This window comes from Pinus tabuliformis, chromosome X (assembly GCF_031772625.1).
Source record: "Pinus tabuliformis cultivar Carrire ecotype Pingquan chromosome X, CPIR1, whole genome shotgun sequence".
NCBI lineage: Eukaryota > Viridiplantae > Streptophyta > Pinopsida > Pinales > Pinaceae > Pinus > Pinus tabuliformis.
The window spans coordinates 26,220,073-26,237,765 of NC_142308.1; the positions used below are offsets into that span (position 1 = coordinate 26,220,073).

At 36.7% G+C, this 17,693-nt stretch overlaps 1 protein-coding gene across 1 annotated transcript in view; it reads right to left on the minus strand.

Annotated features, from left to right (window-relative positions):
• LOC149138146 (threonine--tRNA ligase, mitochondrial 1-like) overlaps positions 1 to 17,693 on the minus strand; it is a 238,096-nt gene that overhangs the window by 40,410 nt on the left and 179,993 nt on the right. Inside the window, 4 exon segments of the mRNA XM_089446457.1 lie at positions 6,566 to 6,637; positions 10,867 to 10,964; positions 10,967 to 11,087; positions 11,182 to 11,274. Of these exon segments, the coding sequence (XP_089302583.1) occupies positions 6,566 to 6,637; positions 10,867 to 10,964; positions 10,967 to 11,087; positions 11,182 to 11,274 (384 nt within the window).

A 17,693-nucleotide genomic window follows, 5' to 3' on the forward strand; every position in this document is an offset into this window, starting at 1 on the left:
TCAGCGTAAATATGAAGAAAAAACTGACATTTTCCTTCAAAAAGAAAAAAATAACGCTACAAGATGTTACATTAATACCAGATTTAGTAACACCAGAAGAGATTAAAAATTATCTCAGAAGTAATCATTCAAGAAAGTAGAAATTCAATTCAAAATATGCAAAAGGAAGTTGAAAAAATTATCACATACAAAAACAAAGAAGTTAACCACCTCAAGGACCACTATGAGAAGTTACTAATGCAAATTAAGAAAATTAAAAATGATAAAAAATCATTGAAAAATAAATTAGAAGAACTTATCACAAAAGAAGCATTGAAATCTTCAGACGTAATAGGAACGAATATTGATCCAATCAATATCACGACTCCAGAAGATGACCAAACAGTTGAAGTAAAAACATATTCAGATGTTGCAGTCCAAATGATGGAAATTTCAAGTGAAATTTTTGTGTTTAACCAAGCTACTTCAATACATGAAGGAAATCAGAGACTTCAAGTAAACCAAGAAATCACCATGGATAGGATAAGGGGAAATCAAATCACAAGAACTCCTTATCGACGCCCAAATCATAAAAGCAGATATATCAGCCAATGTGCAAACCCATATCACTCAGACCAGAAACATGTGAATATTTGTTTACTACAAGGTTGCTTGGGAGCGAGAGCAGAGAGCGACATTTTCAAAAGCTCCCGAGTCGGGAGCGAATTTTATATAATATATATTTGTATATATTTTGATGCATATATGTCAACAAAAGCATGTAGAATGATGAATTAGTAAAAAAAGGATAAAAACATGGATTAAACCATATAACATCAATCATCTAGTAGTTACAATCTTCATCAACAACAAGTCCACTAGTTACAAGTTTTTATTTATATAGCATGTAAGGGTCCACATAACCAAAATAACATCAAGTGCAATCCATCTCTGAATTGAAAATACATCAATAAACAGGCTCTATATGGGCTCTAGCATCCAAAAAAAAACATGCTACAACAAATACCTACATATCATCAAAATCATTGCCTATCTTGGGATCATTGTCATTAATATCACCCTCTAAGCATTAACATAAGATAGAAAAAATGTAGCATGTCAAGTCAATATTTTGTTTGAGTGATGGGTACATTTTCATTAGGGTTATGATAGAGGAGTTCGACAACCAATGTCACTAATATCAAGGTACATAGAGGGATTGGTGCTCTTGATTAAATACAAGTTTCATACCCTAGTACATGACAAAATCCAATGGAAACATTGCAATCCCCCCAATCCTGAAATCCTGAAAAAGACTGATGTTTATTGGATTTTGAGTAAGATCTAAATTCTACTTTCTCCATATGAAATACAATAAGGTCGGAGTCACTCTCAAACATCCTAAGTCATTTCATGACAATGTTAAAAATTTAAGTAAAATGATGAAAATGAAAGATAAAGGAGAATGTCACTTTTACTTTAAGAATTTAACATTACCATGAATTGCATATCAATACTAGGCCCATGGGCTTGATCATTAGGCTTTTCCACTAAAAAATTCTTGTTTCTTTGAAAAAAAAATGTGTTTGGAATGTGTTTGCAAAAAAAAAAAAAATACGAAAAAAAGTTAGGGAGAGCGCTCAAGTCCCCCGCAACCTTTGTTTACCACACTATCCCAACCAAGTATACAATATGTTCACAACTAAATGATAATATCTCCCTATGTTTACCTCTCATTAAATTGTAGATCTAATATCAGTCCCTTCCACTAGTTTCAACTTTAAAGTATGAACTTTGAATATTAAGAATTTATGATAGGGATTGCTCCTTGCAATGTTATATATTTAAATTTGCATATTAGAATTTTACCATGGCCACCACCCATATAGTCAAAGACCTTACATGGATTATGTTGATCTTGTTGATGAGGAGATTTATTGCCAATATTGCAAGAAATGCATTAAGGGGTTGGCACAGGATTTGTAGGTTTAAAAAACATGTGGCTGGTATAAGAGGCCAAGTTCCCCCATTGATGGCCACATTAGAGTAAATTGGACAGACTAGATTGAAATTGCAAAATCAGTTTGTGAAATTTGAAGACAATGCTTAGGAAAAAAGAGATTGTTGTAGCATTGTTTTTAGACTTTAAAGCCTAGAGGCCATTTAGAGGCTTGTTGATTATGTGTTTTGTTGTTGAAATGTATTACACTCGGTGGAATTTTAATTTTTTTTTATATATTCACCCTTACAGAGCATATTGATGACTAGACTTTGCATATTTTGTCACTAATGGTTTGAAATCTATCAAATATAGGTTTTTTTATTACAATCTAAATATTTTATGTATTTTTTAGTAAACTAAGTCATTGAAACTAGAACAATCCAAGACAATCAGAATCAAAGCCCGAGTTCGAGTTGACCCTCAACCAATTCTAAGTTTGAGTCCAAGTTTAAAAACATTGGTCTTCATAGTTTGTCTTGATTAAATAAGAGTTTGATCTTCCATTTAGGTCTTAATTCTAAAGCTAAAATAAACAAATTTTGAATAGAGGTTTTTGTAACCGAAAAACCCTGGTTGCAATAAGACACTCGTATTCTCCCAACGACCAACCAAAACTAAGAAATCCAAAATTCCCTTTCTCATTTTTTATAAGAAAGAAATCTAAGGAATAAACATTAATTGGATTTCTTTCGTAGTCTAGCACACATTTCATTTTCTATACTATAATAAGTTAGGGTTTGAATTTAATTTCTTATCTTGAAACCCTAAAGGCCAAAGAGGCAATTTGGCCCTTTTGTTTTGTGGCTTAAAGGATTATTTATCTTGAATTGGTTTGATTTTGAAGTTTATTTACATTTGGAAATTCCATAACGATCTACAAACACAATTTTTCATTAACCCTAAGACTATGTTTTCTTCTTTTAAAGAACATATATAACTAGACCTACCATCTATTTCATTCACTAGAAGACTATGACAAGCTTACTTTTTTTTCTCTAGTGGTGAAATACTTATGTATATGGTATTTAATTGCATATCTTTCATTTGGAGATTATCTTGGTAAATTCTACAACTAATCTTGCTAAACCCTAGAAGGCATTTAACTCTCATTTCAAGTTCTTGCTATGTTTCATTGATATATTTATTGTGAACTTGATTCTAAGCGGATTTGGGTTACTAAAATGGTGAATATCATAACACCCTAGCCAAACGCCCAAGACATTGAAGCAACAAAACTTATAGCTTGTCGGTTTTAATGTAAAAATACACAAGAGGTATTTGTAGTAATAATTTATTATATATAAAAATGTATAAGTGATGTCGAATTTTGTAATGAGGACCCGCATATATACTAGGCAGGTGTCCTTTCACGATTGGGCATGTCTTGTAGACATGCCTTTTCACTTAACTTAATGACTATTTAACATAATCAATATTTGATTATTTTATTTATATTATTTATATTAACTTTATTTTATGTAATTTATATTTGTAACATTGTCTTCCCCTTAAAAATACTTTGTCCTCAAAGCATGGGTAACGTCGGGTGTTGTTGAAGGAAACGTTCTGATTCCCAGGATGAATCTTCCTCTGGTAATTTCGTCCGTTTGATGAAGTACTCCCTTCTTGTCTTGGACTGTAGTACCTTCTCTCGAGTAGCAAGTATACCTTCTAGTTCTAGGACGATTCTTCCTTCTTCATCAATCTCTGGTATTTCTGTTTGAGCTACTTGGTTTTTCCCTAGTACTCTCTTCAAATTTCATACATGAAAGGTGTTATGGATTCGACAGTGGTCGGGTAACTTCAGTCCATAAGCCACGCTACTTATTTTTTATTATTATTTGATATGGACCATAATATTTAGGTGATAGTTTATTCTTTCCTTGTTTAAATGACAACTGCTTATAGGGTTGAAGTCTAACAAAGACCCAATCTCCTTCTTCAAACGCTCTTTCAATGCGATGTCTATCGGCCTGTTGTTTCATTCTATTATGTGCCATCATTAGATTCTCTTTTAATAAGTTAATGATTCTTTGGTTTTCTTCTAAGTGGTTTTTTTACTGTTGGAACCATAGAATCGAGTAGTGCAAAATCCTTCCATTTGGTTGGTTCATAACCATAGAGAGCTTGGAAAGGTGTCATTTTAGCCGACGTATGGTAGGTGGTGTTATACCACCACTCCGCCAGGTGTAGCCACTAAGTCCACTTATTTTTTTTATCAATGATGAAGCAACAAAGATATGTTTCCAAGCACTTATTCACAACCTCCGTTTGACCATATGTCTGGGGATGATAAGTTGAACTCATGTTGAGGGATATTCATGTCTGGTGGCAGAATTCCTTCCAAAAACTACCCTTGAACCTTGTGTTTCTATCACTTACTATGATTTTGGGAAACCCATGCAGTTTGTAGATGTTTTTACAAAACATATCCGCAATTTGCTTAGTTGTGTCAGTTTTTTTGATGGCCATAAAATGGGCATATTTAGTGAGTCTGTCGACTACAACAAATATCTTGTCCTTACCGTCAGACACAGGTAGTCCTTTTATGAAGTCCATCAAAATCTCTTCCCATTTCTTGTTGGGAATGTGTAGCAGGTGTAACAAACCCAGGGTTGGGATATTTTCACTCTTATTCCTTTGACAAATATCACACTCTGCAACATATTTCTGAATTTCCTTGCTCATGCCCTTCCAATAGAATGATTGTCGAATGTTGTAGTAAGTCTTATGGAACCCGACATGTCCAGTTTCCGGTGAATTGTGAGATTCTTTTAGAATTTTCAACTTAAATTTGGATGTTGGTGTTAGGTAAATTCTACCTTTGTACCACATTATGTCATTCTTCCACTCAAAATTGGTATATTCACTGATATTCTTAATCATGGAATCACAATCCTCATCCTTGGCATATTAGGCTCCTATTTCGTCCAACCATTCCGGAACAATTATCATGGCGGCACAAGTTGTATTGTCATCATCCTTACATGAGAGTGAATCGACTACGACATTCTCCTTTCCTTTCTTATGCAATATTTCTAAGTCGAAAGCTGACAGCTTCTTTATTCACTTCTATTGTTCTATTGATAGTCTTTTGCTGAAGTAAAAATTGAAGACTGTTGTGGTCGGTTCGGATTGAAAATTTACTCCCAAGCAAGTATTGGTGCCACTTCGTTAAAGCATGTATGATGGCATCACTTATAACATTTTTATAACATTCGACGTCACTTATACATTTTTATATATAATAAATTATTGCTACAAATACCTCTTGCATGTTTTTAGATTAAAACCAACAAGCTATAAGTTTTGTTGCTTCAGACATCCTGCATAAAAGTTGAAATATCACTCTTGGATCATTGTTTCTGTAACTTTAAATCTGGAATTCTGCAATAAGTCATTAATAAAACAGATTTGAAAGTCTAGGACAGTCTTGAGCTTGTCCTTAATCAAACATATGATTGATTGGCACTTAAAATCACATCACAATTAATTTATGCTAGTTGATTTCATCTCTTATGATTCTAATTAGCTTAGTGTGTTTTCTTTTCAAGTGGCACTTTCTAAATTTCATTTTCCTGGGATGTTAATCAATCTAATGAAAAACTAAAGTTATGCGTTCATGAACACTTTACAATTAGATTTGGCATCTATCCATCAGTTTCGAACTTGTAACTCTTTAAGTGGATAATTGTGATTCAATGCTTTGTGTCATTGAAGTGTTATCTTAAGGAAATTAATCACTTGCTGGAATCTTTGTATTGTTACATTGCTATATATTTGTTGGATTCATTCATTGAAGTAAATCTAAGCTTGAGTAGATTTAATTAAGATTTATTATTGATAGATAAGGATAAGCCCTTGGCCTCTGGGACCTGGCCTAAAATGAAAGGGATATTGTACTGAGGTGACAGTGGTGCATTCCCATTTTGTTACCTCAAGGTAGTGTTTTCTTTTCAAGTGGCACTTTCTAAATTTCATTTACCTGGGATGTTAATCAATCTAATGAAAAACTAAAGTTATGCGTTCATGAACACTTTACAATTAGATTTGGCATCTATCCATCAGTTTCTAACTTGTAACTCTTTAAGTGGATAATTGTGGTTCAATGCTTTTTGTCATTGAAGTGTTATCTTAAGGAAATTAATCACTTGCTGGAATCTTTGTATTGTTACATTGCTATATATTTGTTGGATTCATTCATTGAAGTAAATCTAAGCTTGAGTAGATTTACTTAAGATCTATTATTGATAGATAAGGATAAGCCCTTGGCCTTTGGGACCTGGCCTAAAATGAAAGGGATATTGTACTGAGGTGACAGTGGTGCATTCCCATTTTGTTACCACAAGGTAGCCTCCTTTGTTGGACCTTCTACATGGACGCTAGTATAGGCAGTATCACAGCCTATAAATCCTTCAAATGGTGGTTTCAGGTTCATAGGACTTTTCTATTGATTGCTCCTATGATGACATTATAGTGGTGAAGCTTTTTGGCAGCAACAATTTTTATAATATGTCGTATTTAATAGTTAATTTGAAGCACATTTGTAAAAAAGAAAAATACAGAAGAAAAACATTTGTGTACCTTCTTCTGAATCTTTCTGTCTGACGTATCAACATCAACATAATAACCAGCTTGATGAATCTGATCACGAACCTGCAAAACATATAAAGACTCAGCAAATAAGGACCAAACCAAATATGCCACGTCTTGATATCATATCTCCATAAATCTGCTCATATTCGAACACATGTCTAATACATTTCTAGTGGATCATATCATAAGAAGAGGTGTATAATAGCACAGCTGTCAAACATGTTATTCTTCAGCTCTCTTTTAGAGAGCACTGAACCTAGAACCAAATGCAAATAAAGATAAAGGACTCAGGGCCTCACCCAAGGAATATTGATAAGACTCAGGGCCCAAGGAAAGAAAAAATCAATCACAGAGCTTTTCTTGCAGTCATGACAGGAAAAATGCAAGTTAAAATTTTTGAAACTCAGAGTAAGCATTAAAAAGTAGGGATGTAACGATACTAGTAGATGTTGGCAGCACGCAGAATTGTGTAGACATCAATTTTGCAAAGAAATTAACCCTTTTTGTATATCCTACCAAGGATATCATAGTTACGATCAATAATGAATAGGAAGTCAAAGGAGTACAAAGATGGACATATAAAACATGTCAAAATGCAAATAGGGTCCTGCACTCTACCAATTCATGGAATGGATATGGTATTAGGTGTTGAATGGTTGATTTCACTGGGCATTTAAACCACAAATCTCATAGAATAGTTCATGGAATTTAATTGGCAAGGAAAAAATGATAAACTGAGTGTTTAAAATCTCATATTGCAAGCAAATGATTCACAACTAATAAGTAAAGGAAAATGTAACAAACAAAGTTCGTATATGCAGCGGAGAGATTCATAATAATAATAATAATAATAATAATATCCATTTTTAAGGTCACAGCCAAGCCAAACACCAAATTGGTGTATGAGACCCCTTTGTTTGTGGGACAAGGGACCCACCTCCGCGCAGCGATTTGACTGCTAAGTCTACGAAGGCATACATACTCTACCCCCCTCTGGTTTTGAACGTGTGACCTCTTAGGAGGAAACACATGCTCTTAACCATTAGGCCCACTCAAGCTATATATAAAAGTATCCATCATAGGTTAATAAATATATATAATTTTTTGAATACAAAAGAGATATGAGACGATAATTGATGCTACAAGTGAGGGCCCACTTATATACTTAGGCCGGTGCCCTTAGAGACATGCCTCTTCAATATTAATTATTAGTTAATTAATCATTATTCATCATTATTATTATTTATATCATTTTTATTATTTTTGTGTATATTTTATTCATAGCATTGCCTTCCTCTTCGAAAAGCTTTGTCCTCAAAGCTTTTCACCGACAAGGCGTGTCATCTGTTTCTTGTCTTGTAATTTGTTTGCTTCTTTTACAAATTCTTGGATTTGTCATCTTTGTTGATACAAGATGATGGGATCCTTTGAGTGATAAATAAAATTGTCTCAAGGAGAGGGAGAAGGGAGGTGATATAGATATGCAACTGATTGAGTTGTCTCTCTTGTGATTCTGATGACGATAAGGAGTTCTTGTGGCTTAATTTTCCCTTATCATGCATGTGACAACTTCCTGATTTAGTTCAAAAATGGGTGTTGTTGAGTTGGTTCCGGAATCTTCATTTGGATTTTTCATCGTCAAAACTGCAACATTTAAGTATGTTTTTCCTTCAACTGGCTTGTCTTCTTCTTGAGTTGTGATATTCACTAGATCGGTATTCAATTTCATTCCTTTCTCTTCAACTTGAATTTCTACATTTGAAGATTTCAATGTTTCCTTCTCAATAAGGTGTTGTACCTTGTTTTCCAACGAATTCTTGTCCTTCTTAAGCTTCTTAATTTGCGTTAGTAATTTTTCACTATGGTCTTTAAGCTCATTTTTGTCAGTGGTGATTTTGTCAACTTCTCTTTGCATATTTTGTAATACTTTTTTACCTTCTTGAAAAATTACTTTTGAAACATCTTGTATGTCTTCTGGTGTTACTAAATTTGGCTTCAATGTAACAACTTGTAGTGTTATTTTTTTCCTTTTGTATGAAAATGTCAAAAACTTCTTCGTATTTACGATAAAGGTCCCTAGAGTTTCCATCCAAGGTGAACCCAAAGTAATGTCACCTTGATCGTTCCGTAGGGTTTGAACAAAGAATTGAGATGTAAATGTATAATGCCCAATGTTTAATTGTAAATTGGTTATGATATATTGTTTTATGTTAAGACAGTCTGATTTTTCGATTATATTTGACTCAAGAATCACTAATTGGTTTGTGATTTTAGGGTTTATATAATTTTTACCTTCGGTTGGTGAGATAGAAATAATGACATTTTTCCCTGCGATAGTCCCCTTAATTTTAAATAGCACTGGAACGCAGTTAATTATAGTTTATGAAAACCTTCCATTGTTGTTTTCCATTTTGTGCTCGTTGATAATTTTGTCAAATAATATTTTAAAGTCAATGGTAAATGACATTTTTCACACACACACACACATAATTCTTCAAAACTCTTTTTTTTCTTCAACACCTTGTATTATAGGGTTCCTTGAGAAAGAAGGTTTGAGGACAAAGTTTTTTGAAGAGGAAGACAATGTTATGAATAAAATATATAAGATAATGTAAATGATAATAATCATAAATAATGATTAATTAACTAATAATTAATAATTTAATATTGAAGATGCATGTCTCTAAAGACATGACCATACGGGACCCTTAGTTGTAATCAAATCATCATCTCATATCAAATATTTTATACACTATTCAACATATATATATTTCTTATCCTAAATGGATGTCTTCATGTATCATGTGTTCTGAAGATTATTGCAGAATACAAGCCTTGTTCATTACAGAAAAAGAACACATACAAACATGCAACAACAACATCTAAAGACATTGGAAAACCAATTCTAAACTCCTAACCTTAATGAAGGAAGAAGGTATTACACAAATGAGAATTAAAGTTGTGCATTAAACACCCAAGTCAAAAAGAACTTGAATGTTTGATGCACACACTATGAAAGACCCTTGCCATTATTCAATAGCAAACTGAGAACCAGATCAAACCCTGGCAGCCAGATAAAGATAATAACTCCAAGAAAATGTGCTCAGCTGTAGCAAAATCCTATCAATTATGCTTCAAGAATAAAGCATCATCGAAGGGAGAGGCAGTGTAACATAAATAAAGCACATATAAATCATACTAGTACTTAATCATAATAAATCACGAAGGGACATAAGTATAACCCTCCACCTTTGTAACCAATCAACATGTATGTATGTATATCATTTGTATTATCAACAGATCAATCATTATTCAATATAGTCTTATAAATTGCACACAAATCCATACTGATTGCATCATAGCACTATTGTAATTTGTTCTTGTTGAAGCTAGTTAAAGCATTCTATCTTTTCTAGTTGTTAAAGTTATTTCTCCAGTCACAACTCAATGGTAAGGATTACCAATCATGTCCTACATAATTAACCATGACATCTGAAGTTACCATTGCTCAGTTTTACTCCAACTGGTTACTATGACCTATACATTATTATCAACACTTTCCACAAGTTGCAGTATTTAACAGTGAACTAACTATGTTACCTGCAACCTTTTATTAGTCAACAAAACACTCTGGTGACTGAATTACTTCCATCAGTTCACCAAAGAACAGTTTCTGCAGAAAATTCTGACAAAAAATAGCATAAAGTACTATATGGATCTTACATCCTTGCTGAATTACAATACATGACAATCGATCTCAAAGTATTTTGATGTCATCAGCAGAAATGGAAGTGAGACCAAGGCTTCATATCTTACATCCTTGCTGAATTACGATACATGACAATCGATCTCAAAGTATTTTGAGGTCATCAGCAGAAATGGAAGTGAGACCAAGGCTTCATATCTAAAACAGAAAGGCATAGTGGTCCGGTCTGGAAAGATAGAATGCAATTTCAAACACATTTCTTGAGAGTGAAAGGGAGTTTTTCCAAAAGACAAGCATATTCTATTATTTTGAATGTCTAAAGCCTGATGCATGAACAGTAGTACCAATATTTCTCGTTACAATCAGTAGGAAAGATTGGAACACAATCCCTATAATTTGCAAATAATCATTATACTTATTCTCTAACAAGTATAGAAAAGACGTGTGATTAAGGAACAAATGTTGTGAGAAAATGTATATAGAAACATTGTGTCTACTTTCCAATCAACGCATATTCTGAAGGCTTCTACCACCCTCCATTATTTCCTAGAAGAATGATTTAGTAAAATTCAAACATACTTACTCTCAATGCATACTCTGAAGATTTCTCTGACACCGGGCATACAATTGCCTGCCGAGGACTGAGCCAGAAAGGCCATTTCCCTGCATAATGCTCCAGAGTATTGCAAGCATGCGCTCAACAGAACCAAGTATGGCCCGGTGTATCATGACAGGCCTTTCCCTCTTTGCTTCATCCTCAGCTGAGTAAGATAAATCAAATCGAATAGGAAGCTGAAAATCAAGCTGTTACAAACAAGTCCCATCTAAACATTAGATAAATCTTTGATTCAATATGATAACTAAATAGTACAAATGAAACAAACTTCAAAATGAATACCTGAATTGTCGCACACTGGAATTTTCTTTTCAAAGCATCAAAAACGGTGATGTCAATCTTGGGCCCATAAAAAGCACCATCACCTTCATTAATCTGCACCATATTTGTTTCAATCACTGACAAAGTATAATACACTGAAAATCTACAGAAAGAACTACATTGTTATAGCATCCTTGTAACAGAACTAATAGTGGTAGAGCCTAATACTCTCTCAAAACAACCAGTATCCTTGTCTCAATTCATTTGCCTGAATTTAACATACTAATACTTCAAAATTAAATCACGATAAAATTGCTGAATTGCGATTTTTTCGCGTTGCGATTTTATTGGCAATTTAAAAAAAAAAAATCACGATATTATTTTTGTTATCGCCAAAAGCTCACAAGCCGACCTGTAAAAATCGTTGGCATGCCAAGAAGCGACTTAATAAAGGTTTTGACTCATTTTTTTTGTTCATTTTGCAATTCGAGGGCAAGTGAGAGCACTAGGGAACAGGAGGGTTATTCTACAAGGGAAATAAAGGAGAAAACCCACATTATTGAGGATCCCAAGCAAAAAAATAATTGATTTTACACCAATTTCTTCAGCAGGCCACAGATTACAGGCATGGGCATCAAATTTTGCCCCATTTTTTTTGTTTTCTTCTTGTTCTGCCTTGGTTTTCAGTCGCCCATATTTGTACCACGATTTTTGCTTGGGTTTGAGTGTGTTTTTTTTGCCATTATTGTTTCATTGAGTGGAGAAGGTTTTTCTTGGTCAAAAATTGAAAATACTGATTGTTAATTTTATTTTATTTTAATTCTTCTTGTGCCCTAGGTTCAATCTTACATTAACAGTTCAACAAACATGCCAAGATGTTTGGACCCTTAGTGGGAATTTGGTGTACCCGATGGGGAGTTTGATAGATCAAATTTGAGTTACAAATTGTGTGGGAAGCATATGACGGAGGGAGTATTCTGATTGAAATTCCATCTTGCATAAATTCTGGGACATGAAGTAGAACTTTGCCCAACTGCAACTCCAGAAATCATCCGTAGAGCCGTCAAAGCAATAGAAGAAATGGACTCAGCCAAAGTGAACAAGGAAGTTGTCAAGGCTCAAGTGGTGAGGGGTGAAGTGGCTACAGGGTACCTTGAGAGTGGTTCTTGTTGAGATTTGTAGCTTGGGAGGTATTCCAAGCCTTGAGGATCGAGGGTTTGCATGAAGGAGCTCCACAAGGTCATGAGCTCCACAAGTGGCCTTGTGGGCTTGAAACCCAAGCTTGGGGTTTTGTACCCATCGATGTCAGGGCCAAAACCGTGATGAATTTGGCATGTGAGTGATAGAGATGACAGATCTCTCCGAGAGCAACCGGAGGAAACGAAAATCATCAAAATCTGACATGTAGAAATGGAGTTATGATTTTTTCAAGGTTATGTGTGGGCATGGTGGCACAAAGTTTAGGTCGGCCTAGCTGTTAGGTGGCCTAATGACAGTTGTCAAGCCCACATGTGTCATTTTATGGAGCCCTTGTGTTTAGTATAAATACAAGGTGAGTGTGAGGTTATTTTAACACATCCATGGTGCAACATGTCTAAGAGAAGAGCTCTGTTTTGGCCGCAAAAGAGAAGAGCCCAGTGAAGGTGAAGGAAGGAATAGTTTATGCCTCCTTTGAGACTGTTTAGGAACCGAGTACCTATGGGCAGGAGGCCGAGGTTATGGACAACAATTCTGGGCAGAAATAAGGAGAAATACATCTCTGTTTTGGGCAGCAGGTAGATGCTACTTCAGTCAAGGAAAGAGCGGACGTTAGGGTCTCCCTTGAGACTGATTTGGAGTGTGAGTTACCTTGCAGCAAGGCCGCATAGGAGTATCTTGAGGTCAGATTGGTTGTCAACGAACTGACACCAAGCCCCATTTTTGTATTCTTGTACTAGTGGATATTTGAGGGCCATTATTCCCGGTACAGGAGCCCTACACTATTGTATTATTCAATTGGATTAATATAACGAAGTTGGGTTATTGTACAAATTTTATATAAAGTTGTGTATATTTTGTTCACTAGTAGATTTATTGTTGTTTATATTTTGTTGTGGAAAGTAGACTTGTTGTGATACTTGGTTTGGTAGCATCTGTTATCACATTTTATTTTTGAGTTTAAATTTTTTCAAGAAAACGCTGACAATTTTAGTGTCGGCGAAACAATTTGTAATAAACAGGAGAAATGTTGATAATGGGATTATCAATGCTTATTGAGTTCAGAAAATGATTAACAAGAATATGCTGACAATGGGAGTGTCAGCGTTATTTGAATTCCGATTTTTAAAATCGCGTTGACACATTCCACGTCAGCGACACAATAATCATTGCTTAGTCACACCACAAATTATCTGGAGGTGAAAGGTACGTATTGAAAGTGAAGTTTTCCGCCGCCGAAGAGCTATGGTGTGATTTTGTAATTATCGAAGGGTCAAAAATATCATTTCACCTGTCAATCAGTTATTCCGCTTGAAAATCTCATTGTTTTTACCGCATATTATTTTCACCATTGTCATTTGCAAAGTTGTGTTAGTTTAGCATTGGAGAGTTGTTCGTTTCAAATTAATCGGCAGAGATACAATGTTCGATCCCGGTCTCTCATTTGCATCATCGCCAAACCATAGGGATAATTGAGAAGAGCGGAAGCTTAACAAAAATGAACCCAAAGGTCCCGACCTTCTGGAGATTTATCCAGATATTCAACAACAATTCCAGCGGGCTAGGTGGCAAGAACTTTCCACCGATGCACTATTAAAATTTGGGTACCAGAGGACAAGTGGTTCCCTAAGGCTTTGATCTTTGGCCTAGGTAAAAGTGTCCAAATTTATTTTTTACTTTTCTCTTAAAAGTGACTTTATAAGTGGTAAAGTTACATTCTAATTTAAAAGTGACTTTATAGGTGGTAAAGTTACATTCTAATTTAAAAGTGACTTTATAAGTGGTAAAGTTAAATTCTACTTTAGAGGTGACTTTATTAAAATGAATGAAGAATTAGAAAGTGAAAAAGTGACTATGGAAATAAAAGGCTAAGTGTGTCTTTATTTAAGTGGGTGAGTTAAAAAATAGAAAGTGAGAATTAAATGCACATTTATTCTCATCCCTAGATCTAAATGAATCTCAACCATTAGATCTTAGGGTAACCCAAAAGGTCATTTAGAGAATAAAAGGAGAAGAGGAGAGGAAAATATCAATTCATTCTTTCATGAGCATTTGAGAGAAAGAGAAGAGAGAGCAAGGAGAGAATTTCTGAGCAGTGAGGAAGTGAAGGAGAGCAGCAAGAAGACATTATGCACATGAGATGTGAACAGCCTTGACCAGTCTTTACCAGAGCTCAAATGAAAACAGAAAAATGGTCCTAAAGGCCATTAAAATAGCTAAGACTGACAGTGCTACAACATACCTCACAAAGATCACTTCAGTGAGAGATGAGTTGGCAGCTATAGGTGAGATCATTGCACCCACTGAGTTGGTGAGAATTGCTTTGAATGGTCTTCCCAAGACTTGGGAGAATTTTGTGGATGGCATTGTTGCACGGGAAAACCTTCCCGATTGGGAGAGGTTGTGGGATGATTGCATTCAGAATGAGATCAGAAAGAACCATCTTGGGGCAGCCAAACAGGTGGAGGAGGATGACAATGTGGCATTGTTAGCAAGAGGCAAGAAGGGCAGAGCAAAGAAGCAAGCTTCCAACAGTGGAGGCAAAAGCAAAGGTAAAGGCAAGCAGTAGAACAAGGAGAAGGACTATTCCAAAGTCAAATGTTGGAATTGTCAAAAGTTGGGACACTATGTTGTTGTGTGTCCGGAGAAGAAGAACAAGAAAGGGAAAGACAAACCCATGGCAGCTTTTGTAGAGATAAAGAGCTTCTTAGAGAGATTTGATCAGGAGTTTGGGTTCATAGCTTATGAGGCCACTAGTGCAGGATCACCTGACATATAGGTTCAGAGGGAGTGTGCATTCCCCGCTTCTAGCAGAGCATCTTCTAGCATTTGGTATGTTGACAGTGGCACTTCCAGCCACATGACAGGATTCAAAGAGTACTTCTCAAAGCTTTCAGAGGGTGATACTGATATGGAGGTAGTACTTGGTGATGACAACATTGTTAAAGTAGTTGGTGTGGGGACATTGACATTTGATAGGGGACCCAAACCTCCCTTGAAAGTGTTAGATGTTCTATATGTGCCTGGAATGAAGAAGACCCTGATATCCGTCTCAGCCCTTGAGGATAGAGGGTATGATGTGTTGTTCAGGGGAGGGCAGGTGCTTATATATCCTAGGGGAACTCCAACTTCTTCAGCTAGAGAGATTGTTGTGCGCCATGCCAAGGTGTACAAGTTCTCATTCCAGCCCCTGATGGCATTGAGTAGCAACACCCGAGACAGGACCGACAACAGATCTAGCAGTTCAGAGTTGTGTGAGATTCGGCACTGCAGGATGGGGCACATGTATCATGGGGCCTTAAGTACATTGCGGGAGATCACCACTGGTGTGCCAGATTTCAGTTCGGATCACCTTGATGTATGTAGAGGATGTGCTATGGGGAAGTTTGTCAGATCTCCTTTTCCCAGCAGTGACAGCAGAGCGACTGGGATCCTTGACTTGATAAATACCGATCTGAGTGGTCGAATGTCTCATGTATCATTGAGTGGCTATGAGTACTATGTTTTATTCATTTATGACCACTCCAGGAAGACCTGGATTTATTTCTTGAAAACCAAGAGTGAGGTCTTCAAGCGATTTCAAGAGTTCAAAACTCTTGTGGAGACCCAGACAGGTAGGAAGATCAAGGTCCTCAGGTCGAACAATGGAGGGATACACTTGGTGAGTTTGTTGATTTTTGTGATGAGGCAGGCATTAGGAGGGAGTTCACAGTTCCTTACTACCCCTAGCAAAATGGGGTTACAGAGAGGAAGAACAGATCCATTACAGGGGCTGCCAAAGCCATGCTTCATGATCAGGGGTTACCTTTATTTTTGTGGGCAGAGGCTTGCAACACTGTTGTGTACTTGCAGAACAGGAGTCCACATCATGTCTTGGGGAATGTGACTCCAGAGGAGGCTTTTTCTGGGAAGAAGCCTGATGTTGGGCACTTTCGTATCTTTGGGTGCCTTACATATTCCTCTGTCCCCAAGGAGAACGGGACCAACCTAGAGCCCACTACAGACAAGGGCATCTTTGTGGGTTATAGCGAGACCTCGAAAGCTTATCGGATTTATATTCCTACATAGAGGAAAGTGGTTGTCAGGCGGGATGTGAAGTTCAAGGAGAGAGCTTTCAGGAGGTCAGAGGAGTTAGAGTATCCAGAGTCACCAGACCCTCAGGAGCAGCTGAGTCAGTCACAGGGATCCAGTGGTCAGGGATCAAGAGGTACGTCGATTATAGTGTCAGGTCCATTAGTGAGCAGTGGCTCTTAGAGTCAGGTGGGTGGTTCTTTGGGCAGCATGCAGGGTAGTCCACAAAGCAATTCATAGGGTAGTCCACAAATGGACAGTCCGCACGGTACTTCAGCATCTACAGGCACAGGTTCAAGCATGAGGTCAGTTGACAGGCCTTCAAGAGTTCAGGCTTCTGATGATGATGAGGATTCTTTCACTCCAATGGGAGAAGTATGCTCAGGGAAGAGGAAGCCCAAGTGGCTTCAGGATACCTTTCATGAGGCCACATCAGTTGCTGGGCCAAAGAAACAGGTTAGAGAGAGTAAACCACCTGAGCGATTTTGTAGTTACATGGCATTGGTAACAAGCATTGTTGACTCTGAGCCTTCTAGTTATGAGGAGGCAGCCAGCCAGCAGGTCTAGAGAGAGGCCATGATGGAGGAGTATTCTTCTGTTATGAAGAACAATGTTTGGGAGGTAGTGTCGAGGCCTGAAGGTAAATCAGTTGTTACTTCGAGATGGCTCTACAAGATAAAGCATGCTACAGATGGCAGCATCGAGAAGTTCAAGGCTCGATTTGTGGCAAGAAGGTTCTCACAGGTAGAGGGAGTTGACTATGAGGAGACCTTCCCTCCCGTAGCTCGGTATACATCTATTCACTCCATTATATCGATTGCAGTAGAGTTGGGTTGGAAGATCCACCAGATGGATGTGAAGACCGCATTTCTCAATGGCTTCATTCAAGAGGAGGTTTATATTGAGCAGTGGCAGGGCTTTGAGGTGCATGGGAAAGAGTCCCATGTATGCAGATTGAAAAAGGCACACTATGGCCTGAAGCAAGCTCCTAGAGCTTGGTACTCAAGGATTGATACATACTTGCAGCAGTTGGGTTTCACAAAGAGTGAGGCTGATCCAAACCTATACTTCATTGTGGTGGGTGAGGAGCCTCTCATTCTGGTGTTGTATGTTGATGACTTGATCATCACTGGTGCAGAGAGACTCATTGAGGGTTGCAAGAGAGATCTTGCTTTAGAGTTTGAGATGAAGGATATCGGCTTGATGCATTATTTTTTGGGATTGGAGGTGTGGCAGGAGGAGGGGCATTTCTTCCTGGGACAAGG